This window comes from Ursus maritimus, unplaced genomic scaffold, assembly GCF_017311325.1.
Source record: "Ursus maritimus isolate PB19 unplaced genomic scaffold, ASM1731132v1 scaffold_2, whole genome shotgun sequence".
Taxonomy (NCBI): Eukaryota; Metazoa; Chordata; class Mammalia; order Carnivora; family Ursidae; genus Ursus; species Ursus maritimus.
This window is the reverse complement of record NW_024424452.1, coordinates 96859168-96887150: the sequence shown is the minus strand read 5'-3', so window position 1 is coordinate 96887150 and position 27983 is coordinate 96859168. Positions and strand designations below refer to the sequence as shown.

General features: G+C 43.7%; 2 protein-coding genes and 1 long non-coding RNA gene across 4 annotated transcripts; 2 read left to right on the top strand and 1 right to left on the bottom strand.

The window, feature by feature from the left end:
* The first annotated feature begins 304 nt into the window (after window positions 1-304).
* Window positions 305-2857, top strand: IL20 (interleukin 20). 2 transcript variants are annotated; one of them, XM_008685167.2, is made up of 5 exons: window positions 305-463; window positions 758-823; window positions 939-1091; window positions 1686-1760; window positions 2780-2857. In XM_008685167.2, exons 1-5 carry the CDS (start codon window positions 305-307, stop codon window positions 2855-2857), a joined length of 531 nt encoding a protein of 176 aa, XP_008683389.2. The 2 variants fall into 2 exon arrangements, with proteins under 2 accessions (XP_008683389.2, XP_040490533.1); XM_040634599.1 differs by lacking the exon at window positions 1686-1760.
* Window positions 2858-15646: 12789 nt separating this feature from the next.
* LOC121104039 lies at window positions 15647-22872 on the bottom strand. Its single transcript, XR_005836411.1, has 2 exons — window positions 22737-22872; window positions 15647-22106 (listed from the first exon to the last, which is right to left on the bottom strand). It is a non-coding gene; the product is annotated as an uncharacterized LOC121104039 (long non-coding RNA).
* Window positions 22796-27752, top strand: IL24 (interleukin 24). The gene is made up of 5 exons (XM_008685077.2): window positions 22796-22966; window positions 24121-24183; window positions 25042-25200; window positions 25638-25712; window positions 26587-27752. The coding sequence occupies exons 1-5, from the start codon at window positions 22796-22798 to the stop codon at window positions 26668-26670; spliced, it is 552 nt and encodes a 183-aa protein (XP_008683299.1). The 3' UTR covers window positions 26671-27752.
* The last annotated feature ends 231 nt before the right edge of the window (window positions 27753-27983 follow it).

Genomic DNA, 27983 nt, shown 5'->3' with positions numbered 1-27983 from the left:
ATGGGGTTGGGATGGGGACAGAATAAAGAGTCAGGACCTGTAGCACCAACTCACACTCAGACCCTGAACAAACACCCAGAGTCTTTTCTTCCAGGAGGCTCAGCAGCTTTTCTTAGTAAGTTAGATGAAAGGGCCAGACTGTCCAAAGCCAGACAAAGCTATTGAGTTTCATCAGGGGACACCTGGGGAAGGCATGTCCCTGCTGACTGAATTGGCTTCTTAAGACATGATGTCGGGAAAATCAGTAAGTCATTCTCTTTCCTTTGAATTCCTAGCTCCTTTGGTCTTCAGATTCTGGCGCAAGATGAAAGCCTCTGGTCTTCCCATCTGCCTTTTCTCTGCTGCATTTTATCTCTTCTGGACACCTTCTGCTGGACTGAAGACACTCCGTTTGGGAAGCTGCGTGATCACCACAAACCTTCAGGAAATGCGAAATGGATTTTCTGAGATACGAGACAGTGTGGTAAGTGAGGGACGCAATCCCTCCCTGCTCCAGTGGCTGTATCTCTTCTTCTCTGCTTGTCGTTCTCTGTCCTCTGGCAGCCCAGCATTGCGATCACAAAAAGAGATAGGCTGGGGACTCCTTACCAGGAGGATGTGTTCCTAAGAAACAGCTGTAGTTCATAATTTAAGAGTGTTTTAGAAAGGGACACTGTCTGCTGGGCTGTGTGGCAGGGAAAGGATGAGAGGTCTTGATGTGTAAGACCTGGCAGTAGTCACTGACCTGTCCTTTCATGCCTTGCCTTCTTCCATTTAGCAAGCCAAAGATGAAATCATTGATATCAGAATCTTGAGGAAGACTGAGTCTTTGCAAGACACAAAGGTATGTGCTTGGTCCATAAATTTCTGGGAGGAAAGATGAATTGGAGGCATCTCCATCACCCTGGGTCTTGTCCCTGGATGCTCTCCCCTCACCAACATACTAGTCTTCTTTGTAGCCTGCAGATCAGTGCTGCCTCCTCCGCCATGTACTGAGACTCTACCTGGACAGGGTATTCAAAAACTATCAGACTCCTGACCACCATATCCTCCAGAAGACCAGCAGTCTTGCCAACTCTTTTCTTACCATCAAGAAGGACCTCCGGCTCTGTGTGAGTAAAGGTCTTGGGTAAAAGGATCCATTCGGTGCACGTAACCTCAGTGACTTAGCAACCAAGCTCTTTCTTACTCCCATTTAATGGATAGAAAAGTTGAGTCCAAAAGTTCTCATAATCTGTGTTGTGCCATGTGACTAGGTAATAAGAACTCAGTTTTACTGACTTTTGGGTGTATGCTCCATGCAAAAAGTCTAAATAACTACAAAATGCTCTTTGATATTCAGGGTAATTATCTATTATCCATGAAATCACACTTTTTCTGTAAGTGAAAGATCCTATGATATGTTAGTATATCCTGTGTCCAGGCAGCCGCTCACCAAGCCATTGGATTCAATATCAAGATATGGTCTGAATAGGACCTGGGGATCCAACAAAGAGCTTCATATTTGAGCCTACAAAGCTGGCCTTGTCTTCTAGCTGATGGTTAGTTTTCTGATCCCCAATGATGAGGTCTGAAAAGACTTTGCTATAGGAATGGAGTATGTGCAAGAATGCAGGTGAAAGAGTAGAATTCCCCTTCATGGCAGTGACAAGGGCATAAAATCAGAATCTTTAATAAAATCTATTATTCTGTGGCATTCTTTTCAGCATGCGCATATGACATGCCCTTGTGGAGAGGAAGCAATGGAGAAATACAGCCAGATTCTGAGTCACTTCGAAGAGGTATATGCAATTTTGGCCTTGGTTGGGATGGGTGTGTTTTCCAGAACTGAGATCACAGATGGGTGGGATGGATATTCATACTGGTAGAAATCCTGTAGCCCTCAGTCACCCTTTGAGGTCATGTGGACCATCCCTCTGCTTTAACCCGGGGGACACCTATCCAGGCTCTAGAAAGGTGCTGTCTCCGGAAGATGCTCTGGGGTTCTAGAGGGAATGGCCCTAATTCCATCAAGTCATTCCAGAGATATCTGATCTTCCAGCTGTACAAATAAGAGGCAATAGTTTTCCAACATTCACACACTTATACATACCCTCAAAAACATTCAGTCACAATCCCCCACATGTCCATGCCATGTTGTTTCTCATCTTGGTACCTTTGCACATCTGCCAGGAAGGCCTGGAGTCTATTCCTCACTGACTAATTCCTACTCATCCTTTAAGACTCATCCTAGGCCTCATCTCCAGGAAGGTACTGACTACATCTCTCAAAGTTAGGTGCCTCTCCTGTCATCCTGTGGGAGCTCCACCCTCCATCTACCACACTACATTTTAGTTGCCTGCTTCTGTCTCCCTCACTCGACTGAATCCCCTGTCAGTAGGGATTGTGCCATTCATCTCTGAATCCCTAGGCAACCCAATGCTTAACACAATAAATATTTGTTCAGTTGAAGTTGCACAGTAGGCAACCCTTACACACACACACACACACACACACACACACAATCCTTCTTTAAAAAAAATAAACAGCCTAATTATTTTGATCTCTGTGATTCAAGAGGCTTGGGTTGTAGTCTGAATTCTACCACCCCCTAAGTTTCAGTTTCCCTCTGTAATGGACTCCTGATTTTCCTTCCTCTTGTGAGATCTCGAGATTCCATAACTTCTTGTAAGCTCTCCATTTTGAAAAGAATACTGTGCTTACAATCCCCTGTAGACCTACCAATGAAAGGAGAGAATTAACCCAGAAGCACATATTGTCTCTTTATGAGGTTCTCACCACAGAAGTGTGTGTCTTTCAGCTTACGCCGCAGGCAGCAGTGGTGAAGGCTCTGGGAGAGCTGGACATCCTCCTGCAATGGATGGAGGAGATGAAATAGGAAGAGAGTGAGGACCTTACTGGCAGTAGTGCTGGCCAAGAGTCCCAGTCCTTGGTACTGGCGGAGGCATGACCCCAAACCACCATCTTGTTGCTATATAATTTAGTGCTCGTCACCATGTATATTATTTATTTATTTATTATTTGCCTCTTTACTGTGGTTGTCTCCCTATGTTCCCACTCTTAATCTAGCCCATGGTTTTATAAGATTTTGATAATACCTTTTCTACTGTTGGGTGTATTTATTAGTTAATATACTTATTTATTTTTGCTATTTAAGTTATTTATTTTTGTTTGTAAAGATAAAACTTATTAAAAAATCCACGGATTCTATTTATAACCTGACTACAGTTTTTCATGCAGGTTTTTGTACAGTAAACAAACCATCTAAATTCTAGAGGGGTGGCTAGGGGTGTTACTCATTTTATTAAATTAAGGACATGTTTACTGACTGCCAAGACTCTATGATATATTTAGAAGTGAACTAATGGCTACTAAGTGTGGGTTCTGGAAGAAGTTCTGATGTGAAATTGCAGACTTATCTTACAATTACTGACCACCCCCACTCAACTCCCCAACCCCATCCTGGTTATGGAATCCTGTATCGTCAAAATGTATTTCTACAAATAAAGTTTTCTTTGCATAATGTCTTTGTGGAGTTTGAAAATGCTTCAGGATCAAAAACAATGGTGGGGAGACCTTGAATCTCTTATTACCAAGGGACTTCTTGTTCCTTTGGGGAAGAAGATGTCAATGGGAACTTGGGCCTTCTTTCTCCTACTGAATGCATTCCCAGCTCTATATCTTAATTGACTCACATCTCTGATCTCACAACTCTGCCCTCTACACAAAGGGGCTGTGACGGAGTGAAGGGCTTCAATCATCCCTGTTTTTACCTTGTTGGCTTTGAGCACTGTCCTCTCTGCATCTGGTTTTCTTTCTCACTCTAAGTTCTCTTACTTTTGCAATCGGGGTCTTGATTGCAACACAAATCACAATGTGCAGAAGGCTCTATTGTAAGGGTTAAGAACACACAGATGCGAAGTGTAGTTACTGGGCCTTGCCCAGGTTGGTGCATGAACACTCTCTTGAGGCTCTTCTACTTTGTATTCTGGCCAGCCCCAGGCTCTAGGTTGTTTCTGGATCAAGTCTTTGTCTTTGTGACCAACTACTAAGTCAGTGTTCTCTCTTCCACCTCCTTTCATGTTGAGCTTTGCTGGGTTCTTCTGGCACTGGCTGTTTGCCTCCTTCCTCTCCACCTCACTCTGAACTGCACTCCTTGAGTAACAGTTTAGTTTTCCCAATTTCATGAACAGCAGACTAATGCTGATCCCTGGTTCCCAAGCCAGCTCCCCTCATTGCCTCTGGTTTCTGCTCTCAGCCCTCAGCTTGGGCCTTGATGGAGTTTAAATAACTTTATTAATTTCTCTTCTCATTATACAAGTAACAACTACCCAAGAGAGAAAATTTGGAAAATACAGAAAAAAATAAGGAAGAACATTTAGATCACCTCTTATCCATTCTTAAACATTTAGGTGTATTTTTCCCAGACCTTTTTTCTTGGATCCAAAACATAACTTAACCCTCATTACCTGAGTGATTTGGGTTGTAAAACTTAACCTTCTTGGAAATCAGTTTCTCCCTCTGGAAAACAGGATGATAATATCTACCTTTTGGGGTGATAGAAGACATGGTTTCTTATGTTCCTTTGAAAACAAGACATCTTCTGCTTTCATATTCCACATAATTATCACCTATTTGCTATCAGATTTTTACTCCATCTCACTTATCTTCTATCATATTTTCCAGTTGCATGTATCCTGGTTTTCTATGACCAATCTGACAAACAACTTAGCTTCAATGCTCAAGGAGTAGTTGAGGAGCTAACTTCACTGAACTCAGTGTTAAAATTGGAACAACCACCTCCAAGAGACATTGGATAGCAAGGAGGAGCCTGGTTTTACCTGCCAAGGGTGTGAGTCTTCCAGATGGGTGCGTCACAGATTGACCCCACAGCTAAGTATGAAATTCCTCCATTTGTTTCCCAGGAAACATTTCTGACTCTTCTGGAAGTCTGGTCCATTGGAAGCCTGGGTCTTTTAGGACTATACATTACCATGTTAGCAATGACTTTACCTTACCTTACCTCTTTGCCTATCTATTCCTCTCCCCAGCAGGACCCATCTCATCCTCCAAGTCATTGCTTGACCTATCGTAGTACTAACTACAAGGAATTCAGCAGTGAAGACACGATCAGGTTATGGGCAAAGAGAAAACTTCATAAAGGTGGGGCCAATGAGGGATAGACTCTAAAGAATGATTTATGATTGCTACTTCCAACTCCAACAATTAAAATGATTATTGTCGTTTATTAAGTACTCATCATGGGTCAGGCACTTCATTGGGAACTTCACATACATCATATTCAATCCTTAAGACAACCTTGTGAGGTAGATAGTAGTGTTAACCAGTTTGCAAAGGACAAAGTGCTCAGAGATGGTAAGTAATTTGTGCACGAGGCAGAACCAAGACTTGAATGTGGTCACCTTGATACCACAGCCTTGTATGCTTCCCACTCTAATGTCCACTTTTCTCCAACAATGGCATTTGGGTTCAGAGGTACAGTAGGAAGGAAAAATGTGTGATGACTTCATAAGAACATGAATAAAAATCCTGACTTTGATAATCACTATCTTGGGCAAGCGACATAAGTATCCTTAGTTTCTTCATCTGCAAAGTTCAGGTTATACTACTTACCACACTGAGTTGATGTGAACACGAAATGAGATTGTCACAGTTAACTTGAACAAGCACTTACTATAAATTAGGTACTGTTCTAAGTGTGTTGTAAGTGCCCATTCATTTATTTGTATAAAAGCATGATGAGATAGCTCTGATTATTCCCATTTTACATATGATGAAGCTGAAGACCAGAAAGGTAAAATATCTTGTTTAAGTTCACATAGCTTACAGTGGTGGAGGTAAAATACGAATATAGTAGGAAGACTGGAGAACCATGCATCTGACCACTTTACCTCGCCAGCTGGACAGAATGTCCAGTCTATAGAGAGCACTTGATCAACAGAAGCTCTGGCTATAGTAGCGGTTCTGCCTTGAGAGGAAGGTGATGAGCCTTCCTACCAAGCTGTAGTGCTAACTCTAACTTACTCTCTATGACATCTCTGTTGACCTTCGTTTTTCCATGGTCTACACCTCGTCTCCTCAACAAGCAGAATGTAAGTTCCTTTGGAGGTCACAAAGTAAATGTGCCGAACCTCATGTTGACCTATCAGTTCTAGTTATTCTACCTCTCCAGGTCTCAGTTTCTGCTGAGAGATTGAATATACAAATGGACAGTGGTTAGACCATATGTAAAAATAGAATTCTGATCTACAATCTGCAGCTTGGGAAACCAACCCATTGCCTACACTGCCCAGCCCAGGAAGCCAGTCTACTATCTTTAAGTTGGATTTGTATGAAGTCAGACCACTATCTAGCAACCAGCCCAGGAAGCAAAACCATAACCCCTGTAGCAATTGGTTCCTTGATGGTCAGGATTTGATTGGTAACTGACAGATTCCCTGTATTTTGTTCCCATTCCCAACTTAGCATGAACCAGGGAAGCAAAATATGCACTCCTAACCAATCCCATAGGATGCCCTGCTTCTAGTTAGCACACTGATAGCTTCCCCATGCCAATCAAGGCATACCCAAAGTCTTCCTTGTTTCCTACTGTAAAGCTTTCCCACTCCTGCAGGCCTTTAAGTCTGTGTTAAAACACAAGTGATAGTAGCTGACTTCTTTGCTATAACAAGCTCCGAATAAATAGCCTTTGCCTGTTCTCATTTTGTTGGTCTTAATTTATTCCACACTGCATTTGTAAAATGAAAGAGTTGAAACAGGTGATTCTGAATTCTAGAAATGAGATGTGCTGTAACTAACGCAGAGGATCAGAGGTAAGGAGTTTGCATGTATCACCAGGTCTGGATTCAGAATTTGGGGTGAGCACATCTGATTGGGCAGGCCTACAGGGTGCCCTGGATGCCAAGAAGCCTGGACAAGCCTTCCCTCTGATGGGAGGTGGGCTCCTTCTCAGAACGAGAGAGAGCTCCGAAGCCTAGAAATGAGATCCAGATGCAGGGTAACTCAAAAGAATAAAAACATTCACTCTATCTCTCATTCCCACCATAGCTTGAGGTTGCCTAAATTCCTTATTTTTTTTAAAGATTTTATTTATTTATTTGACAGAGATAGAGACAGCCAGCGAGAGAGGGAACACAAGCAGGGGGAGTGGGAGAGGAAGAAGCAGGCTTCTAGCGGAGGAGCCTGATGTGGGGCTCGATCCCATAACGCCGGGATCACGCCCTGAGCCGAAGGCAGACGCTTAATCGCTGTGCCACCCAGGCACCCCTAAATTCCTTATTTTTAATGATCCAGACCTTCTCCAACATAGTCCAGTGTAGCTTTGTCTGCTTATCGCTCACTCAAAAAAATAGACAATGGACCATTCTTCTGCTGGACTCAAGTTCCTAAAGGATAGGACTGTGTCTTTTTGGCTTTTTAGCCTGTCCTATCTTAATATAACATTACATTATTGATAAGGACTAAATTCAAAAGCAAAAGGATGGCATGTATGTAACTACAAAATTTTTAAAAATACCAAATGAAAATCCTTTTTCTATGTATGTGGCTCTCACCTGACTTTTCCCTGAGTTAAACGCTGTGCCTTTTGCCAGAACGCAGATAACTCACCCTGCAGACTGGGCTTTGCCAATAGGAGGCAGCAGAGCAAACAGCAAGAGGACGACTGAATACAGTTACTCCCCTATTTCACTGGAAGGCTGGGAGGAGAAGAGGTGACACCCTCCAGTTCAACTCAAGTGTCATGAGCAGGATGAGTCAACTGCTTAACGGGAAGAAGGTAGGACCCAGAGGCCTGGAGGCAGGAAGCTGTGGATTACAACTAGAGTGCTAATACCTTTCAGAAAGCATTCTTTGTCTCACTGAATGTTAGAAGTCGAGAGAACATGGATCAGTTTACAGGGCGACATGGGGTTCAGAGAGGGGAAGCAAATTGCCAAAGGTTACACAGTGAGTTATGGCAGAGTTGGCATTAAAACTCAGGTCCCTGGACTTCCAACATTACTAAACCTCAACTCAGTTCAAGAAGAAATAAGTCATCCATAGTAGAAATGAAGTAAAACTGTCTTTATACATAGAGGACATGCTTGTCTGGGTAGAAATATCTGATGGAATCTGCAAAAAGCTCCTAAAACTAAGAAGAAAGTTTCATTTGGTAGCAGAATATAAGATTCAATATACAAAGATCAATTATATTTTCATATACCAATAACACACAATTGGAAGTTGAAAAAATAATATATTATTATAATGCAAATAATAATATAATTAAATAATATATGTAAATAATATGTGTATATATGATACACACACACTATTGACAACAACATAAAAAATTTTGAAATGCTTGGGGATAAATCAGGCTACAGATGTAAAAGATTTCTTCACTGGGGCACCCACCTGGGTGGCTCAGTTTGTTAAGGGTCTGATTCTTAGTTTTGACTCAGGTCATGATCTCAGGGTCATTAGATGGAGACCTGCATCAGGCTCTGCACTCAGCAGTGGGGAATCTGCTTGAAGAGTCTCTCTCTCTGCCCCTTCCCCCACTTGCATTTGCTCTCTTTCTCTTTCAAATAGATATATCTTTTAAAAAAAGATTTCTGGGGCACCTGGGTGGCTCAGTCGTTAAGCGTCTGCCTTTCGGCTCAGGGCATGATCTCAGCGTTCTGGGATCGAGCCCCGCATCAGGCTCCTCTGCTGGGAGCCTGCTTTTTCCTTTCCCACTCCCCCTGCTTGTGTTCCCTCTCTCGCTGGCTGTCTCTCTGTCAAATAAATAAATAAAATCTTTAAAAAAAAATAAAAATAAAAAAATAAAAAAATTAAATTAAATTAAAAAAAGATTTCTGCATTAAAAACTACAAACCATTGCTGGGAGAAATAAAAGATGATCTAAATAATGGGAAGACATATCATATTCAAGGATTGGAAATCTCAATATTATTAAAATGTCAATTCTCCCCAAATTGATCTATAAATTCAATGCAAGCACTATAAAATTTTCAGCAGCCTTTTTTAAAGGTAGAAATAAATTCGCTTTAAAATTCCCACTAAAATACTACAGACCAAAAATAGCCTTCTGAAAGAAAACGAAGTTGGAGAATTAATATTATCTAATCTCAAGACTTATATAAAGCTATGGCAATTACGACAGTGTGGTATTGGTGTAAAACTCGATCAATGGAACAGAAGAGAAAGTCTAGAAAAAGACCCACACATTCATGGGCAATTGATTTTTAACAAAGTTATAGAGGCAGTTCAGTGGAGGTAGAATAGACTTTTCAGGAAATGGTGTCAAAGTAATTGGATATTGTATGGAAAAAAATGAACTTGGACCCCATACCTTATTCCATATATAAAAGTTAACTCAAAATGGACCATAGATCCAAGCATAGACTCTATAAAAAAAAAAATGTGCGAAAGATTTGAGCAGACGCCAAAGAAAATGAACGAAACAAAAAGCACATGAAAAGATGCTCAACATCATTTGTCATTAAGTAAATGCAAATTAAAACCACGATGAGATACCACATCATACAAACTAGAATGGCTAGAAGTATAAAGATTGGCCATACCAGGTGTTGGGGAGGATGTGGGGGAACTGAAACTCTCATATACTGCTACTGGGGATGTAAAATGATAAAACCACTTTGAAAACAGTTTAGCACTTTGTAAAAAGGTAAGTAAACATCTGCTGAATGACCTAGCCCTTCCATTCCTATATATTTATCCAGAGAAAAGAAGCCATATGCCCATATAAAGACTTATACAGGAATGCTTGGAGCAGCATTCTTTTAAATAAAATTTTGAAACAACCTAAATGTCCACCAATAAATGAATGGTTAATATGGTGGATGTGTTTATTATCTTGACGGCAGTGATGGTTTTACAGATGTATACATATGCCAAAACTTATGAAATTGCACATTTTAAATATGTGCAGCTTATTGCATGACAATAATATATCAGTAAAGCTGTTACAAAATAATTCAATTTAAGGCAGTTTCTCTTTCTAGGCATTATGGAGGTTATAGGCATATAAAGAGAGTGAGGTTGGTAGAGCAAGTCACTGTCCAGCAATAGATGGCCCAATATGATTAAAGAAAGAAACTTGTGTGGAGGTGAGACCAGAGAAAGCTTTCCAAAGGAAAAATCCTTAGATTAGGCCTTGAAGGATGAGCAAGGATATCAGCAAGTGGCATGAGAAGACAAAGGACCTCAAAGTCCTGCTACCTCAGGCAACTGGCTCAGTCTTGTGCTAATAGCAATATCTCCTTCTGCATGTATAGCATATAGCAGTTTAAAATACCTTTATTTAACTCATTTTATTTACTTATCTATGTCCCACCGCCTACTGAAGTGATTTAGAGTGGCTTATAAAGATACACGCAATCCAAGATTTAAGGAAAATGGATGAAACACCTGGAATGCAGACAATACAATGAAGTTGAGCTAAGATTTTTCCACAAAGGATGTATCATAAGATTCTGAATCATAAATTGCTAGAAGGATCAAAATTTGGCTTTGTGCTTTATACAGGCTGGAACAAATTGGGAAACAATTATTACAAACTCACTAAGCACTTGCTCTAGGTTATCTCATTGAACCCTCACAGACTCCGCACAGGGGGGGTGTCTCTCCTCCCAATGGTAGAGCACAGAGATTTTTCTGAAGCTGGTGGGAGCTGGTGGATATGTGGAAGTATTTCCCTCTTCATCTGTTCTGTATGAAGGAGGAAATAGCTGTTGGCTTCTAAATGAAACTTCTCACTGAGAAAAATTCAAGAAAATTTGGAAAAATCAGGAAATACGGAAACAAAACCTGGAGGTATTGGAGAGGTAACAAGACAGGCAGAATTACAGCGCCAAGATGTGGAAGATGGAAATCCAGTCAGTGCTGGGGTTGGTACTGGGGATGGCTTTTCCCTCAGGGAAGTCATCTAAATTGAGAAAAGTTAAGGAAAGGTTGGGAGACTGAGAAGATGTGTAGAATTTAACACAAATTTATAGGATTGGGGCAACAAAAATAGGCACTCAGAGCCTGCTGAAGAGGGGCCCTACTAACTCCCTGCAAGCTTAGGGTTGAGACCTCAAAGAGCTGCCGCAGGAGTCATGGTACTCCATAGACTGGCCCTAACAGGGACAGAAAAATCAGCTTTGAATCATCTCAATCTATTAAAGTCATCTGAGTAATTAAAGTAATCTGAGATAACGAACCCCCTACTCTCCTTTCAGAAGCAAATATATATCCACCTCAGAGGAAAATGATATTCTAAGCTTGAAATTATCTTTATAATTTTTCATATACAATATCTGGAAATGTTCAGAATAGGCAAATGCATAGAGGCAGAAAATAAACCAGTGGTTTCCAGGGGCTAAAGGCAGGGGGAATAGGGAGTGCCTGAGAATGGGAAGGAGTTTGCTTTTTGAAAAGGTGATGAAAATGTTCTGGAATTAGATTAACAGTGCTGGTTGCACAACTCTGGGAATATACCCAAAACCACTTTTAAAGGGCGAACTTTGTAGTATGGGAATTATATCTCAGTAAAGCTATTGTTTTAAAAACAAACATGAGATAACAACGTTTTCAGACCAACAAACTTTAGCAGAAATTACAAATAGTTATTTAAGGCATAATGATTTCAGGACAAGATGATCTGGCTTATTAGGAAATGACTTTGTTCTCGTATGCTTTCATTATAAATGTTAATCAAAAAAGAGCCCACTCCACAAATTCTGATCTTGAGGTTTTCATATAATATTCTCATATGACTTCTCTTGGGGCTGAACTATTATCATTTTAAAGCAACTTTGCAGACACCCTAAGCGGATGATAGAAGCTGCGATTAGCCATAGTCTATTCTACTGTTTCTCTATGAGGTACTATTATAAGCACTATTTTTATTCTTCCTAAATGGAAGAGCATATAGATAAAGGGTAAGAAGTTATTTGTAGCCATCTCAAGCTCTTTTTATTAATAAAAAGCATTAAGTGTGTCATGGTAATATATAAAAATAATATTAATAATATTTTAATAGCAGCTAACTCCTTCCTGTGCTTACTAACGTGTCAGACTCTCTCTTCCACGTATTTTGCATGTACTTTCTCGTTTAACCTTCACAAATACCTATGAGGTGCATTGTTATTCTCACTTCAAAGAGGAGGAAACTGAAGAACAGAGGAATTAAGAGACTTATCCAAGGTCACACAGCTAGTAAATTGCAGAGCCAGGAACCCAAACACAAAGTGTGACTCCATGGCTGCATGTTTTCCGGTGCACTGTGTTTACTGCCTTTCATACACTCAGGCTTGGAGTCAGAATCCCAGAGTCAAGTCTAGGTAGCTCCATTTGCTAGCCCTATGAGCTTGGGCAAATCATGAAACTTCTCTTTGCCTTGACTTTCTAATCCATAAAATGGAGACGACATCTGCTCTGAGTTTTCAGGAATGTCAAATTGTGGAAGTACTTTATAAGGTACAACACAACAGGCTGGCTTATTGGTCTACAGCTGAGACCTACCCCCAACCCCCGCCTCGCCAAAGAAATGATGAATTCTAGTCCCATGCTACCAGAATTCGTACCCAAACCAATCATCCTGGTAGGTGTCCTGGTATGTGGCCAAAAAGGGCTTGCAATATAAATTGGGAAAGCTGTTTCACTGAACTCTGTAATACTTCGGGCCCAACATCTTATTAGGGGTGAATGAGACCTTGCGACATTTTTTTGGCTGGAGCAAATTGGCACTGAAAGCCTGGTGAGGAGAATCTCATTCTCACAATCCCTGGGGCAGCAGCTGGAGCTTACAATAGCTGGCTCGGCCAGCCCTGATGGTACAGACTTGTGCATGGATGTGCCTATGAGAGACACTCCTTTGAGATTCTCAAAACACCCTGGAGAGTGGGACTTTGTAAGAATCTGCTATGTTTACATGACTATACGGGACTATAGCACTTTGAGATATTTAATTTCTAATTTTTAATCACAGGTTAATGAAACATGAACATTCAGGTTATGCTATTACACATTATTTTTATTATTATTTTATTGTGGGAAAGAAGAATTCACTCAACCAGGATTAAGCAATTAGATCCATTACATCTTCATTCTTGGAGGGCCATCTGTCTGGCCTGGGAAAAAGCATGGTGACTTTTCAAGGCAGGAAATACTTCACAGAGGGAAATACCCTCTCTTCATTTCCATGAGTAATACATTTTCTAAAAGGATATTTTTCGGAAGTTGAAGGCAGAATGGACAATGAACCCCACCCACTGTTGCTGGAAGTAGCGACTACTCTTCGTCAGTCCTTCGACTTTTGATGATTCCCTGGATTTGATAATTTATCTGTGGGAAAAGGCTGGAGATAAGGAACCACATACACAAAATTTTTGGTTTAAGAACCCAAGTTATTTTGCATTTCAATCATCATGTGCAAGGCTTTTCAGGGACACAGTCTCTAGTTTGTTATATTCTGGGGCAAGCTCAGACCTGCCTTTCTTTGCCAGTTTTAAAATCCATGTAATAAGGAAATATGTGGGAGAAGTATGTGTGTGTGTGTGTGTGTGTGTGTGTGTGTGTGTGTGTGTGTGTGTTCTTGTTGTTGTTGGCTTGTCCAAAGCTTTTTACTGGCGCCTACCAGTAGAAGGGTCCTCTCCATCACTCCTGCCAGGATCACAAGGCTCTTGATTGCAGGCAGGCTTTCGGACTCCATCCATCTTGCATTCTGGGCCTATTGTCCCATTGTGTGACTCCTAAATGACTGAGCAGCCAGTTGGATCCCAAAGCGGTGAGCATCAGGCCAGAACCTGCTGAGTGCGTTGCTTGCATTGTGCTTCAGGAGAAAGCAGTGCTTTCCATCAAAGAGGATTTTTGAGAATCTCTGACTTATAATGAGTTGTCTAAATAGCATCTAGACTAACAGTTCTTCCTAAATCAAGGTCTAAATTCATTTCCTGAGGGTTGAAAGGATCTTTAAAGACATTTACATTCTTACCCCGTCTAACATTAGCCAGGTTAGGATAAGTTATGCTGCAGTAGTAAACAAGACCTTCATCTCTCTCAGTGGCTTAGTACAACTGAAGTGATTTCTCATTTATTTCACACAGCCAAGACATGTTAACAAGAGTCTCTGCCCATCACGGATACTCAAGGGCCCAGGCTGAAGGACATGCTTCTCTCCTGTAACGCTGCTATCTCAACACAAGTGGGACATAAGAGAGCATGGAAAAGGATGCACTGGCTACTAATTCTTCCACCCAAAATGACATGTTTCTTCCACTTCAAAATAGCCACATGGCCCATTTAACTTCAACGGGGAAGGGAAGTGTGATTTTCCCATGTTGTGGGAAGAAGGAAGCCGTGAATGTGAGGAGTAACGGCAGTGTCTGCCATACATGAAAGTGCGTGTCCGACCTAGAGTACATTGGGAGATTTAAAATCTTAATTCACGTGCTGAGATTAACCCAACAAAACACAGATCTCAAATCATTCTGAATACTTTCATATTGAGTATCTAACTCACTATTTATTCAATAGCCTAATCTTCTGTGCTGAACAGTGTAAGGAAAAGAGAAGGATACAATATCTATCCCTTTGCCCTCCCAAGATCTTAGTCCAGGAGAGGGAGGGGGAGGGGAGGGGAGGGAAGGGAAGGGAATGAGAGGGAAGGGGAGGGGATTCAGTACTGCAAAAAAAGGTTCAAATTGTTACAGTGCTTAGGGGTGATAGAAATTCTTTGCAGCTTTTGGAAATGGTTTCAAGGAAAAGAACTTGAAGAGCAGGTACATTTTTAATGAAAAAGTAGTAGGTGTTTGTTGTTATGCCAATTATACAAAATCATTTAAAGACAAAAATGAAATTCTACTCAGCCTGTACTCTTACTTCTTCAAAATAAGTAACCTTAATAGGGTGTGTGTGTGTGTGTGTGCGCGCGCGCATGCATGTATATGCATATATATGCAATCTGCTTTTGACAGTGAACAATATATCACGACCATCTTTCTATGTCGAGGCAACAGGTGGTTAGTGTTTGGCAGGTAGTAAGGACATCCCAGATTGTGAACAGAGGCACAGAGGCAGGAGGTGGAGATGAGCAGCTCAGTTGGGCTGGGAGCACAATGTGCAGAGGTGTGGGGAAGAGATAAAGCTGGGGAAATGAATGGACCAAGTCTCAGAGACTGTGCATTTCCAGGTCAGGGAATTTGAACAATTTCAGTGAGCAATGGTGAAACTAATGATTTGCTTAAATTAAAAATAACTTTTAAAAAGATTGTGTTTATTTATTTAAGAAAGATTGAGAGTGAGCAAACTTGCATTTATATTCAAATATAAATATATAAATTTGCATTTATATTCAACTTGTATAAACTTAGAAAATGAAGAAAAGCTATAGAGGAGAAAAACATCCATTGTCTTACCACTCAACGAAATTCTGTTAACATCTTGGTATTTATAGTTCTTGATCATTTTCAACATATATGCCCACTCTTTTTAGTATAAAAATCATATCATACTGCATATGTCATTCTGTAACCTCTTTTTAAGCCTAAAATATTATAATTTTTTAAGAATTTAAATATAAATTATTAGTGGTCAAATAGCAATCCATTACGTAGATTTTACCCATAAATAATCAAGAATCACACAAAGGTAAAAATCAGTTTAATTTACTTTATCTCCCCTTTAAGTGCATTCCATTTACCCAATTTTGAAATTAACAATTCATTAGAGAACAGCCACATTTACTGAACACCCAATAAGCAGAAGGTTCTGTGCTAGGCACTGCTGGGATACAGAAACAGAAAAGAAGAGTGATGGGTGGGAGTGGGGAAGGGAGAGCATTCTCACCAGAAACCAAAAATGATTTGGTGGCTGAGGAGTAATACAATTGAGTTGTGCATTTAGAAGTTTCTTTTTTCAAAGTAGTGTGGTTTCTGTTTTAAAGAGGGATGAGACAAGAAGATTCTCCTTCCTTTTTCCTCCCTTTCTTTCCCCCTTCCCTTCATCCCTCCCTTCTTCCTCCCTCCTTTAAAAAAAGAAAGTCTCCATTGGAAAAGCAATCTGGAATATGTGAGACAGAGAGACACAGGAAAAAGGACCACAATCCTGGATCTACTCAGGAGACTATAACTATCATTTTTCTCCAACCTGTATATTGTCAGGTATTTAAAATATTCATGTCTTTGGGACTCAAAGCTGGTGCATTGCGGGTTTTGGGAGGGTACAGGAGCCTGACTTCTGGGGAGCACGGGCAGTTCTCAGAACTGGATGTCTCGTATGGTTCTGATTCCCAGATTGATTTCCACTTGGCTTGGAAAGTGAGGACCATGGCTCTTCCTCCCACTTCTCCATTCCTGCCTACAGCTCTGAGGGATCAGCAGCACCCTAGGTCCCTTGTCATGCTCTTAAGTTGTATTTAAACTGCTGTTCCCCATTGGTTTCCATGAATCATTAAGCAAAAGAACAATCAGTGGTGGTCCCTCTCCTAGCGGCTTCCAGATCCTTCTTTTCCTTGGTCCCCTACAGTAGTTGTATGGTCATGGAATTTGTGAGGGTCACAGTGGTCTCAGGCAGGTGCCCCCTCCCTTTGTTTTTGCTGATAAACTCCTGCTCAGGCTTCAAGCCTCAGATCAAACATCACCTCTACTGCAAAGCCTCTCTACCGCTTCCAGTACTGTCCCAAGATGCGGGGAGATTCTGTTTCACCTCCATGTTCCCATGAGCGCTATCCTTCTATTAAGAACACCCATGACACAGTGTGACAATTTATCTGTTTGCAAGTGTATCTCCACTTTACTGATGCATTAGAGCCCAGAAGATTGCATCCTAATTTATTTCTTAACAGTTTTATTGAGATATAATTTACACACCATAGTGTTCACTTGTTTAAAGTGTACAATTTCATGGCTTTTAGAATGTTCACAGAGTACATCACCATAATCTAATTTTAGAACATTTTCTTACTGCCCCAAAAGAAACCTTGAACTCATTAGCAGTCACACCTATTCCCCTACCCACCCAGACCCCAACTCCAAGCCTTAGGGAACTACAATTCCATTTTCTGTCTCTATAGATTTGTCTTTTCTGGACATTTTTACACAAATGTTATTATAGTGATTCATTTTTTGGTATAGCCTCTTCTGGCACTCAGTAGTGCTTAGGAAATGTTTGTTCAGTAACTGAATGCACGTCCGCTCTACTGAGAAGTGTCAGGGAAAGGGCGGTACAGGGCAAAGAATACTAGACTAAAACCCAGGAGACCCGCGCTCCAGTTCTGGTTCTCTCTTTTATTTATGTGTCCGAGGGAAAATCGTTTGACTCTTCTGACTCTCAGCTTTCTAATCTGCAAAGAAATAATATCTGTCCCCATTATTTCAAAAGGTTGTGGTATATGTCAAATAGGAACATTTCTTTGGAAGTGTTCCGTATATCTAAGCATGCTGTACAAATGTAAAAAGAATTTGTTTGTTTTTACTTTCATCTTATGAAATGCCTGTAATAATAAATTATTTGTTATACCAATAACAAGAGAAGGTAGGATGGCAGAGTGCCAGTCTAAGGGCGCCAACCAGTAGACACACACGTTTCATCTCTGCTCCTAGAATGATACCAGCTAAGACAGGGAAAAGGCTGACAAAATGCCCAGGTAACCCACATCTATTACTGCATAAATTTCTTAGCCAAACAGGGAGATAACCATCCTTTTTAGAGTGAAGATTAAAGTCAATTCACGGGAAGAAAAATGATGATGTAACTTTCTTTTCTTCCCTGGCTATCAGGAAATCCTAGTTAATTAGCTTATTGCTTCTCTCCTGCAGGGAGTTTCCATCGGTCAGAAAGAGGGGGTATTTAGTTCTAAGAGTGAGCTCTTTATTGCTTCACCTGAGAGTGCAGATGGGACCTCTCTCCATCCTGATTCAGTCCCTTTCTCTCCCTATAGATTTAGGGAGATTTATAGGAGATGTGGGGTAGGAGTAGATTTACTTCTCATACATAAAACTCAAACTCTGTAGAGAGATATACATGACAGGTGGTATGAGATTAACAGAGTAACCCCCCAAATCTAATAAAGAATATTTTGGGGAGAAAGTGGTTTTGTAAATCAAATTTTATTCTCAGAGGAGCTTTTCTGCCACCCAATATTTTTGTAAAGGAAATTCCCCAAGTTCTGGATGAGAGAGGTTAGAAGAACCTCTGGTCTTAGTCTCATCTAGGATGGAGTTTGTGTAAAAATATGTGGATATAGCCTGAAGGACCAGCCCCAATTTTTCTAACCTTTCAAAGTCAGAGACTCGGACCTTCCCCAGGGGTGAGCCAGTGGGGTGGGCCAGGCCTTGCCCATCTGCTCCCTCCGAGGAGCCTTTGGGTTCTGCCTTCCAAGCGGCCATCTTGCTTTTTCCACTTCCCTGACCATGTTATCTGTCCACTGCCCCCTTCCCCAGTAAGGGCTCCCTTCTTATCCATCTTTGATGTTATTTCAGCTTTTTCCCTCACAGCCACTACTTTCTTCTAGCCCAGAGTTTCTTAGCCTCAGCACTGTTGGCATTTGGGGTCACATCATTCTTTGTGGTGAGGGGCTGTCCTGTGCACTGTAGGATGTCCAACAGCAGCTCTGGCCCATTCCACTCTGTGTCTGTAGCACCTCCACCTTCCACACTCCCCAGTTAGGACACCCAAAAATATCTCCAGACATTGTCAATGTCCCCTGGGGAAATTGCCCCATTGAGAATCACTGCTCTAGTCCTTCCACTTTCACTTGAAGTGCTCATTTGTTATACATTCACCACATGGAGACACTGGGCTATCCTTCATGTGTTTTATGTAGTGCCTCTCAAATTTAAATATACTTAAGAATCACCTTGGAGTTTCTTAAAATGCACATTCTGGTCCAGTAGTTTTGGGGAAAGGGTTTGAGATTCTGCATTTCTAATGAGCTCCCAGATAGTGCTGTTGCTGCTGGTCCACAGACCACATTTTGAGTAGCAGGCTCTGTGTCATCATGTCCTTGTGAGCCTGTGGGACGTGACTTCACAGATAAAAAAGCTGAGATGCAGACGGCTCATGGGCAACTCAATCACGTTTTGAACCCGAGTCTGCCTGTGCACAAAGCTTGTGCTTATCACCGGCAATGTCAGTTGATGTTGGGCCAAGGTCCTTGAGTTCTTTCCTTGCCCTCTCTTCCCAGGTAATCATGCTATGTTAAGCTCAGGCACATGTTTGCCTGGAAAAATCCTTATTATATTATGTCTTCCTTAGACAGAATGAGCTACTTGTGACCCCAGGTGGGTATCCTGGAACCTATTGAGCTACATCCATGACCTCATGCCTCTGTTCTAGCCTGCCCTGCTAACAGCTCATCCCTCCTGCCCTCCTGCCTATCAGTAGGCAGTTGTCTAGCACTGCAGCTGCCCTGGGGCTCACTTTCTCTCAGCTTCCTGCCTCAGCGGTCTGTCTGTCCAGTCCTCTCCTGTCTCCCTGGTCTACTGCTGCTACATTCTTTTTATGTTCTTTTTATCTCATGAATGCCTCTGGGCATCTTCTTCCCGTAGTACTTAGGGATTTTAGTAATGCCCTGGATCCTGAAGGGGGAGGAAAGGGTGTGGTGTGGTCTCCTGCCAAGGACTGGAGGGCAATATGTAGGTCCTCCTGGAGCGAAGGACTCAAGCTTGGTTTTCATACAGGTGGTGGCAGCAGACCAGGCTGCTGGCTGGGGACTGTAGCAAATATTTTGTCTGCTTAAGGAAATAAACACCATTGAACGTGCGATGAAGGGAAGGAGTGCTGGCGCCAGAGAGATTGAGAAGAGTCTGCCAGCTGGAGAGACTAAGAAGGGCCAGTTCCTTCCAGGGTCCCCTGTTCTTCCTTCTACACTGAGCTGGAGAAAATGATTCCACCCCTCACATCACATTCTACTCCCATGTCTCTTGCCTGAACCCAGATGTTTGTGTAGGAAGGTAATTCAGAACAGGGCTCAGTAGCCTCTCTCTGTAAAGGGCAGAGAGTAAGTATTTTGGGCTGTGTGGGCCATACGGTCTCAGCCATAAATCCTGGTCTCCTTCATTATAGCACAAAAGCAGCCATAGACAATATATAAACAAATTGGGTGTGGCTGTGTCCCAGTAAAACTTTATTCATGGACACTGAAATTTGAATTTCATATACTTTTCATTTTTTTAATTTTTTTAAGTCATTAACAAATGTAAAAACCATTCTTAGGTCTCTGGGTGAGCCATTCTTAGCTTATTCTTGGCCTGTAGTTTGTCAATCCCTGATTCAGGGTCAGGCGTTTCCCACAATGTATCCCAGGGACATGGTCAAATACTCGTGGGAAATGCTGCATTAAACAAAGTCAGACACATGTTCCCTTGGCCCTCATGGGACTTCTCAGTCTTCATTATTCTCAGGAGAATTACACGTTCCCAAGAGGAGCTGGCACGTGCCAGCCTTTTGGAATCTACTGACTAGGAAGTCTCTTGTCCCTCAGGAATGGGTTCTGTGCAACATGCTGTGGGAGCACGGCCTGGGTCTACCCTTCATTTTACACACGGGGCAATCGAAGCCTGAGTGCCTTGCTAGCTGGACACCTGGGTGGGTGTCTTCACCTTGGCTCCTGACATGCTCCATCCTCTGGGTGATCACCGGCCGAGCGGCACAGGCCAAGGCTAGCCCACCAAGACACCAGGGCCCTTCAGCTTTCCAGGCCTGGACGTGCACACACTGCCTTATTCTTCCTGAGCCTGAGATGGGGCCATCGGCAGCTGCGTGTGAGGAAACACTCAAGAATTCCTGGCCCTGAGCCATCGCAGAAGTACGTGTGGGCTATCCTGAGTCTCCAGGTCACTGTCCCATCGTTAATACGGCATAATTATTGAATGATGGAGTAAGCAGACTGGCGTACTCTGCACAGCAGTCATGTATTCACATGTGTACAGAGTTTATAAAGCACTCTGTGTCATTTTCCCATTTGCTCTGTGCACCTGCCCTTTGGGGGACGTGGGGCGGTTTTCTGTTTGTTTGTTTTCATTTCATAGATGCAGGAACTGAGGCTCAGGGTAGCCGGGAGACTTGCCCCAGTCACAGACCTGGTGGCACAGCCAGAATTCAGCTCAAGGCCTAAGCTCACCTCAGCTCACCATTGCCCCATTGTCTTTAAGTGAAGGGTGAGTAGGCAGTGAAGTAATTCTCTAGGAAAGCATGACCAATTTCCCTTTCTCCACCTCCCCCCTCCCTCCGCCCCTCCCCCAGCCCCCATATATATGATCTCCACAAAGCCTTGCCAGCCTGCACTTCTTTACCTTTGAAACGGCTTTCATAGCTGGGAGAAGAACCTTCCACCCACGGTTACACCCCTGATCAGTGAGTGGTGAGGGTGTCTGTCCAACTTGCCCCTGCATAACAGGAGCCAGCCACCCCTGAACAGCAAGCCCTCAAGCATCCGTTGCAGGACCCGAGGTGAGTGATGGGAGATGCAGGAGTACTTTGCTTCGAAGCACTAGACCGCTTCCTTATGGGAATGGGAGCCAGGGGGATAGATGAGGAGCTGCGTCCTCCGCTTTAACACCAAGAAGGATCTGGGCTGGACGGAAGGAAGGCTGGCAGGATTATGAGGCCCAGAGATGAATCTTCAAGAGAGGCTGCAAACACTGTGGCATTTAAAGGAACAGAATGAAAAGGCTCTGAGGGAGACACTGAGGCATGGAGCTGCGTACATGACGGAGACTATTGGGCGCTCGTCCTGCACCCCTCTGGCCCGTGTGTTGGCAGCCATTCCAGAGACAGGTCTTCTCCCGCCTTCCTGCCCAGGCTAGGGCTGGAACTGAGTGGCTTCAGGTGTGAGACCAGGGCCCAGAGTAAGACAGGTTCTTAAATGTTTGTGGAAGGAAGTAAGAAAGAGAGGGAAGGAGGGAGGGAGAAAGGAAAGAAGGAAAGAAGGAAAGAAGAAAAGCAAAGGGAAAAGAAAGCAGGGAGAAGAAACTCTCTGCATACGGGTGTGACAAACAGATAATGGGTTACCATCCCCCAGCTTGGGGCCTCTTCAGTCATCCTGCTGGTGCTTCAGTGGGAGGTTTTAAAGGTGATTCACCTGGAAATCTGATTCTTCCCTCTTGTTTAGCTCCCTGAAAAGTTAATTCTTCGAGTCAGGGGTGAGTCGGCAGTTGAGGTGGCAAAGTGAGTGTGTGACCCTAACCTACTGTCTGGGCCCCCCCGTGGGCCAGGACTGACCCCTGGGCTCCCTTGTGATGAGGAATTGGGACGGTCTTCTCCTGGGGGAGAAGAAAAGACCTGCCCAAGGGTGGGTGCCTGGTGACTTCAGGGCAGAGCTCAGACAAGCAAACGCCTGGTTAAAGTCCCTCTCCTCCTGAGTTTGGAGAATGTTCTACACATGTTCTTTGGCACTTTAACAGCCCCCCTCCCAATTTCTTCACTCGTCTTGGTTAAATTCTGACTGGCCAGTTGTCGGCTGGAGAGCACTGTCATGGAGCAAGGAAGGAGGTGTTGGGTGTGGGGGATGTGGGTAGGCATGGTGGGGAAGGGTAGAGAGACACGAGACCAGCGGGTATGAGATGGAGGGGCAGAAAGACCCGCACCCCACCCCAGCACACACCAGCAAGGCCACATGTTCGCAATATTCTAAACTGGGAACTTCCCCTCGTCTCAGGTTTCACATCAGTGTGTCCCCGAAGGTGGCTGAGGGAGAGCCAAGGAACATTATTCTGGGTATGCTACTGCTGGGGCAGAAGACCTACCTCAGTGGGATGCCTCTCTTTCTTCCAGCAGGATCCTCCTGGTCCTTCCTTTGCTGCAGATGGGCTTTTCACGGCAGACAACTGCCCTCCTCTGCCTGAATCTGATCCTGCTTCTCTGGAGCCAGGCGCCAGGGGTCCAGGGCCAAGAGTTCCAGTTCGGACCCTGCCGAGTGGAGGGAGTAGTTCTCCAGGAACTGTGGGAGGCCTTCTCGGCCATGAAGGACATTGTGGTGAGTGAAGTGTTGTTCTGGACCCGGCTGCGGGGGTTCCGTGAGTGCAGGAGACTATTTTATGATTAGGGAGCCCTTTCAACTCACTAATTATTTTCCTATATGGTAACTTTACGATGTCAGAGGCATCACAAGCACACATTTCCTCTTGCACATGAGGAGACAGAGGCTCAGAAGGATATGGTCAATCTCCAGAAAAATAAATTAGCCTAAGGGGAATAAAGAAGGGGGCCTGATTCATCTGGGTTTCATCTATGTGTGGGGGGCGGGGGCATGACACTCCACCAACCAGAAGTCATGGGAACTGCTTTGAGACCCGCTGGAGTTTTCACCAACGCTTTGCCAGGCTCCTGCTAGTCCGTTCCCACCTGCCAAAGCTTTAGCTAATGGTAAAAAGGATGGCTAATGTTGAGGTGGGAGGGGGCTGCTAGTGAAATGTGACGGAGAACTTCCTTGGGTCCTGAAGGTGACCCAGTACTCACACTGGCAAATGCACTCCTCAAACAATGATTCAGATTTGGGCAGAAAGAGGGAGCTTAGTGAGGTGGCCTGGGGGAGGGGAGAGTGCTGGACTGGGGACAGGACACCTAGGTGTGATCTTGACCTTGAAACCAGGCACAAAACCCTTCCCCCATCACTTTCCTTGTTTTCATTTCACATTGAGGAGGTGGGAAAATGAGCTCTAAAGGTCATGGATGCTTTGACGATAAACTGAGAATTGGAGGATATGGCTGGTTGCAGGGGAAGCTCCAAGGGCAAGGGGAAGCTCCAAGGGCAAAAGGCAGCTCGGAGGTGGAGCCCCCACCCCACGCCAAACCCCATGGAATATGGAGGCAAAACCCTGCCCTGAGTCGTTCTTAAGCCAAATAGGCTTATTTCCTCCTGACCAAAGGAACCAAACAGGTCCCCCATCAGGGCTCTCAGAGCTCCTGGATTCCATCTGCCTCTGGTCATTAAGCTTAGTGATTTCTGTGGCTGGAAACTTGTACCCTCATCCCTGGGGCTACCTCAGCTCGGCCCTTCCTGGGTCCTCCATTGGTTCTTCTGGCTTCTGAGATCTCAGACTGGATAGATTTGGGGGCCAGCATGTATTTGCAGGGTTGGTTTCTATACTGCCCCTCAAGCTGGACACATCTTTCTTTCTGTTCCCAAAGCAAGCCAAGGATAACATCACGAGTGTCCGGCTGCTACGGAAGGAGGTTCTGCAGAACGTCTCGGTAATCTGATTTTGGGGAAGGACTATGCCTTTCTCCGGTGGCTTGGTTTCTACGGGTGGTCTAGGGGAGGCTGATAGAGACCACTTCTACCCAGACTGAGCCGACACAGGACAGCGCTGGGCAGTGAGCCAGAGAAGTCAACGTCTGGGTCATTACCCCAGTGTCTGGGTTACGTGGGTATGTGTGTATGGGGGCATGGAGGGTGGCGTGGATTGAGGCTCGTAAGCACCTTTCTCCATTAGGCAGAGTTTCTAGGATTCAACATCTGCTTAGGTCTCATTGGTTCCCATTCTTCTTTCTCACTCATTACTGTTGTCCCCTCACCCAACTAGGCAGTCAGCAAGCACATGTACTGAGCCCTGAGCCCTGCAAGGCACTGAGCTTCACTCTGGCACTCAACGGGGGCTCAAGTGCAACCCCTGTGTTCCAGGGTGTTAGTTTTCTTTTCTCTTTTCTCTTTCCAGTTCTTTCCCTGGACTCTCAACTCTGAACCACCTAGTGTCGGGTGCTTCCCAGGGTCTATCACACCCCCACACCCCCACACAGCTATTAGAGGGGCCATGTAGTGTAGACGAAAGAACATTAAACAGATGGGGAATCAGGACTCCTGGGACCTAGGTCTGTGTCTGCCATTGACTGGCTGTGTGTCTCTGCTCTCTGGGTCTGTGGTTCTTCCCGCAACCCAAAGGTGCCGCTCTGCGTGCCCCGGAAGGCTCCTTCAGAGCTAATGTTTATCAACATCTTCTAGAAGATCTCTTTCTCTGTGTGCTTATCTTGCCTCACGTGGCATGTGGGTTGTTCATCTGGGGCCAGGGTGGGCAGAGGGCTTGGCTCTGCAGTAACCCAGATCCTTCCCAGGATGCCGAGAGCTGTTACCTCATCCGTGCCCTGCTGAAGTTCTACTTGACTACCGTTTTCAAAAACTATCTGGATAAGGCAGCTGACTCCAGGATCCGGAAGTCATTCTCTACTCTGGCCAACAACTTTTTTGTCATCGTGTCAAAACTACAACCCAGTGTGAGTAGAACAACGCTATGACCAGCGGACCACAGGAAATGATGTATTTTGAGAAGATGTCCTCCCTCCCCTTATCCAGTTCTGGCTTTTATTCCATGACAGGGATTCAGTGCTGTCATGGGAAAGAGCACAGGCTCTGGACACTAGCAGTTCCAGATTCAAGTTTAGCTCTGCTTCTAACCAGCGGGATCACCCTTTGCAAAGCAACCTCTCTGAGCTTCATTTTTCTTATCTATAAAATGTAGATAATCACCCCTACGTGGCCAGATTGCTGTGAAAATGAAAGGAGTCAGCCCCCACCACTGGCAGCAGCTACCTTGAGAATGTGGGATTCAGAGCTGGCCTGGGGAACCCCTCCGGCATCACTAGGAAGAAGTGATGGGGGCTTGCCTCTGCTGCTACCCAACACCTGGCACAATTTTTTTTCTATTATCCAGCAGGAAAATGAGATGTTTTCTATCAGTGAGAGTGCACGCAGGCGGTTTCTGCTGTTCCAGAGAGCATTTAAACAGGTAATCAAGGCCAGGGTTCAAGAGCTTGCCTATCCACCAGTAGACTAGCCTGAACTGTCACACGAGGGTGCCTCAGACGCCTCATGCAGAACTCTCTGCAGGTGACTCCACCAGGCGTGCCCCAAAGCCACCAAATTTTGCACAAGCACAGGTATATTTGCATCAATTATCATCTACTTTGCACAAGCTCCACAAACTACACAGTCCATTTTTGTGCCAGTTTTCATATTAAAATGCTTTTCTATTTCCCTACGAGATGATTTCATTATTAAGGACTTTCCCTGTGGAAGTTTAATGAATACTTGAGCTAGGCAGTTGGAGTCTGGGGTGGGCCCCCTACCCCAAACATGCATTACCTATCTGCAGTAATTTTCATAATGCTGAAATGGTCTATTTTATGAGGAAAAAAAAAGCATGGGAAAATATATTACTGTCTCCCAAGTAAAGACAACAAAGAAAATCCAAATTTCATCCACAGACCCCCTACAAAAAATACATGATTTTGATCACTTTTTTGAGGAACAGATACATCAGCCTAAAAATAAATGGTGAAGAGTATACAGAGGAAGGGGGCCAACTGGACCTCAGTTTCTTCATCTGCATAATAGACTCAGGAGGTGGCAAAATCCACCCCGCACAGGGATTCTATAGTTCTTGCTATCAGGAACTCCAGATATTTTTCCCTTGCTCCTTACCCACTGCTACTCACTGTCCTCACTGCCTCCCCTGCCTCTGTGAAGCAACGAGTGATGGGTGGGTACGCTCATCAGAGGCCATCCCAGAGGTGATACAGCCAGCTCCAGGAGTGGTAGGTGGCAAGGAAACCTATTCTCGTGGCTAATATGGTAGATCTTCAACACTCCTTTCTCTTTAGTTGGACATACAAGCAGCCCAGACCAAAGCCTTTGGAGAAGTGGACATTCTCTTGACCTGGATGGAGAAATTCTACCAGTTCTGAATGCTGAGTCCAGGATACCCTCCTTGTTCTCCATGTCATTTCAAATGTTCCATATCCCTTCCTGTGATGTTCTCACCCTTGACAATGGATTTCGTTCTTGGCCAGGCTTATCCTCAAAGACTTCATTGTTTAAGTGGCCCCAAAGACAGTCATGGAAAGTTCTCTTGGATGCTGTGAATAATCTACAAAGTAGATTTCTATATTTATTACAACTCTATTTAATTCCTGTCAGTGTTTTAACTGATGCTGTATTTATTTGTCAGACTGTAAGTTCTGTGTAGGCAGCAGGGACAGTGCCCCACGCTTCTTTTTCATCCTCCACAATGCTTGACACCATGTGGGGCAGTGGATGAGTGCTCAGTAAATGCTTAATAAACTGGATTTTTTGTCTGTCTTTGAATTATTGAGGAACAATGAGGGGTGCTGGGATATGAAGTTGCACTTCAGAGCATAGAAACCATATTGCCATGAGATCTGCAGGAACACAGCATTGGGGTGGAGGCAAGGGGCATGAGTTTGGAATGTAAATGATAGAAGATACAATGCAAGATAAGTGCCCAGCACAAAGCAGGCTCACTAAACATTTCATTTCTCCCCACCCCATTCTTATCATCCCTTCTGCTTGGGGCCCTCCTTTCTTATCTGCAGCTCGAGAGGTGCCATTGTCAAGCTGACATTGCTAATGGTGTCATCATACTACTTTCCAATCTTCGATGATACTCCCTGCTGATAAGAAGCAGGGAACTCAATTCTGGCAGCCTCTTCTTCCTAAGTGTGGGGAAGTGCGCAGTAAGGCTGAGTTATGCATCCAGGAAAGGTCTTCTTTTTAATAGCAAGACTGGGTGTTCTCCATTCTCAAGCTCTGGCTGAACTTTGTAGTTGACTTCAGTCCAAAGATGTAATGTCTGCCTATGCCCTTGCCCAGAAAACTTAAGAGAAGGTATATGTAGGGGGCAGGGGGTATCTCTCCTTTCACGACATAAGTGCTATTGCAGATCACCTGGCCTGCCCAGAAGCCACTTTCTTCCCCTACCTTGCCAGAAGTTACCTGGCAAAGAAATGAAGGGGCATTTCTGAATGCAGAGAGATGTAATGGTTTGGGATGGCCAAAACAGACCAACATTAAGTGCACAAATATCACTGCTAAGCCATGGAAGGAGATGAAGAGATGACGCAAAGTATCCTATTTTTAAAAGAGGGGAGACACTGGGGTCAAGGTACTTATGTACATCAAGGGAAGGATACAGTAAGGAGGATTATATAATCACTAACACTAATAAGCATGGTTCTGAAAATCTACAACCTTTCGTCAT

Bases quoted from the DNA above. Each gene is read 5' to 3' on its own strand.
- IL20 (XM_008685167.2), top strand. From the start codon at position 305: ATGAAAGCCTCTGGTCTTCCCATCTGCCTTTTCTCTGCTGCATTTTAT. The intron at 824-938 runs GTATGTGCTTGG...TCTTCTTTGTAG, and splicing joins AGTCTTTGCAAGACACAAAG to CCTGCAGATCAGTGCTGCCT. The intron at 1,761-2,779 runs GTATATGCAATT...TGTGTCTTTCAG, and splicing joins TTCTGAGTCACTTCGAAGAG to CTTACGCCGCAGGCAGCAGT.
- IL24 (XM_008685077.2), top strand. From the start codon at position 22,796: ATGGGCTTTTCACGGCAGACAACTGCCCTCCTCTGCCTGAATCTGATC. The intron at 24,184-25,041 runs GTAATCTGATTT...GATCCTTCCCAG, and splicing joins AGGTTCTGCAGAACGTCTCG to GATGCCGAGAGCTGTTACCT. The intron at 25,201-25,637 runs GTGAGTAGAACA...TCTATTATCCAG, and splicing joins TGTCAAAACTACAACCCAGT to CAGGAAAATGAGATGTTTTC.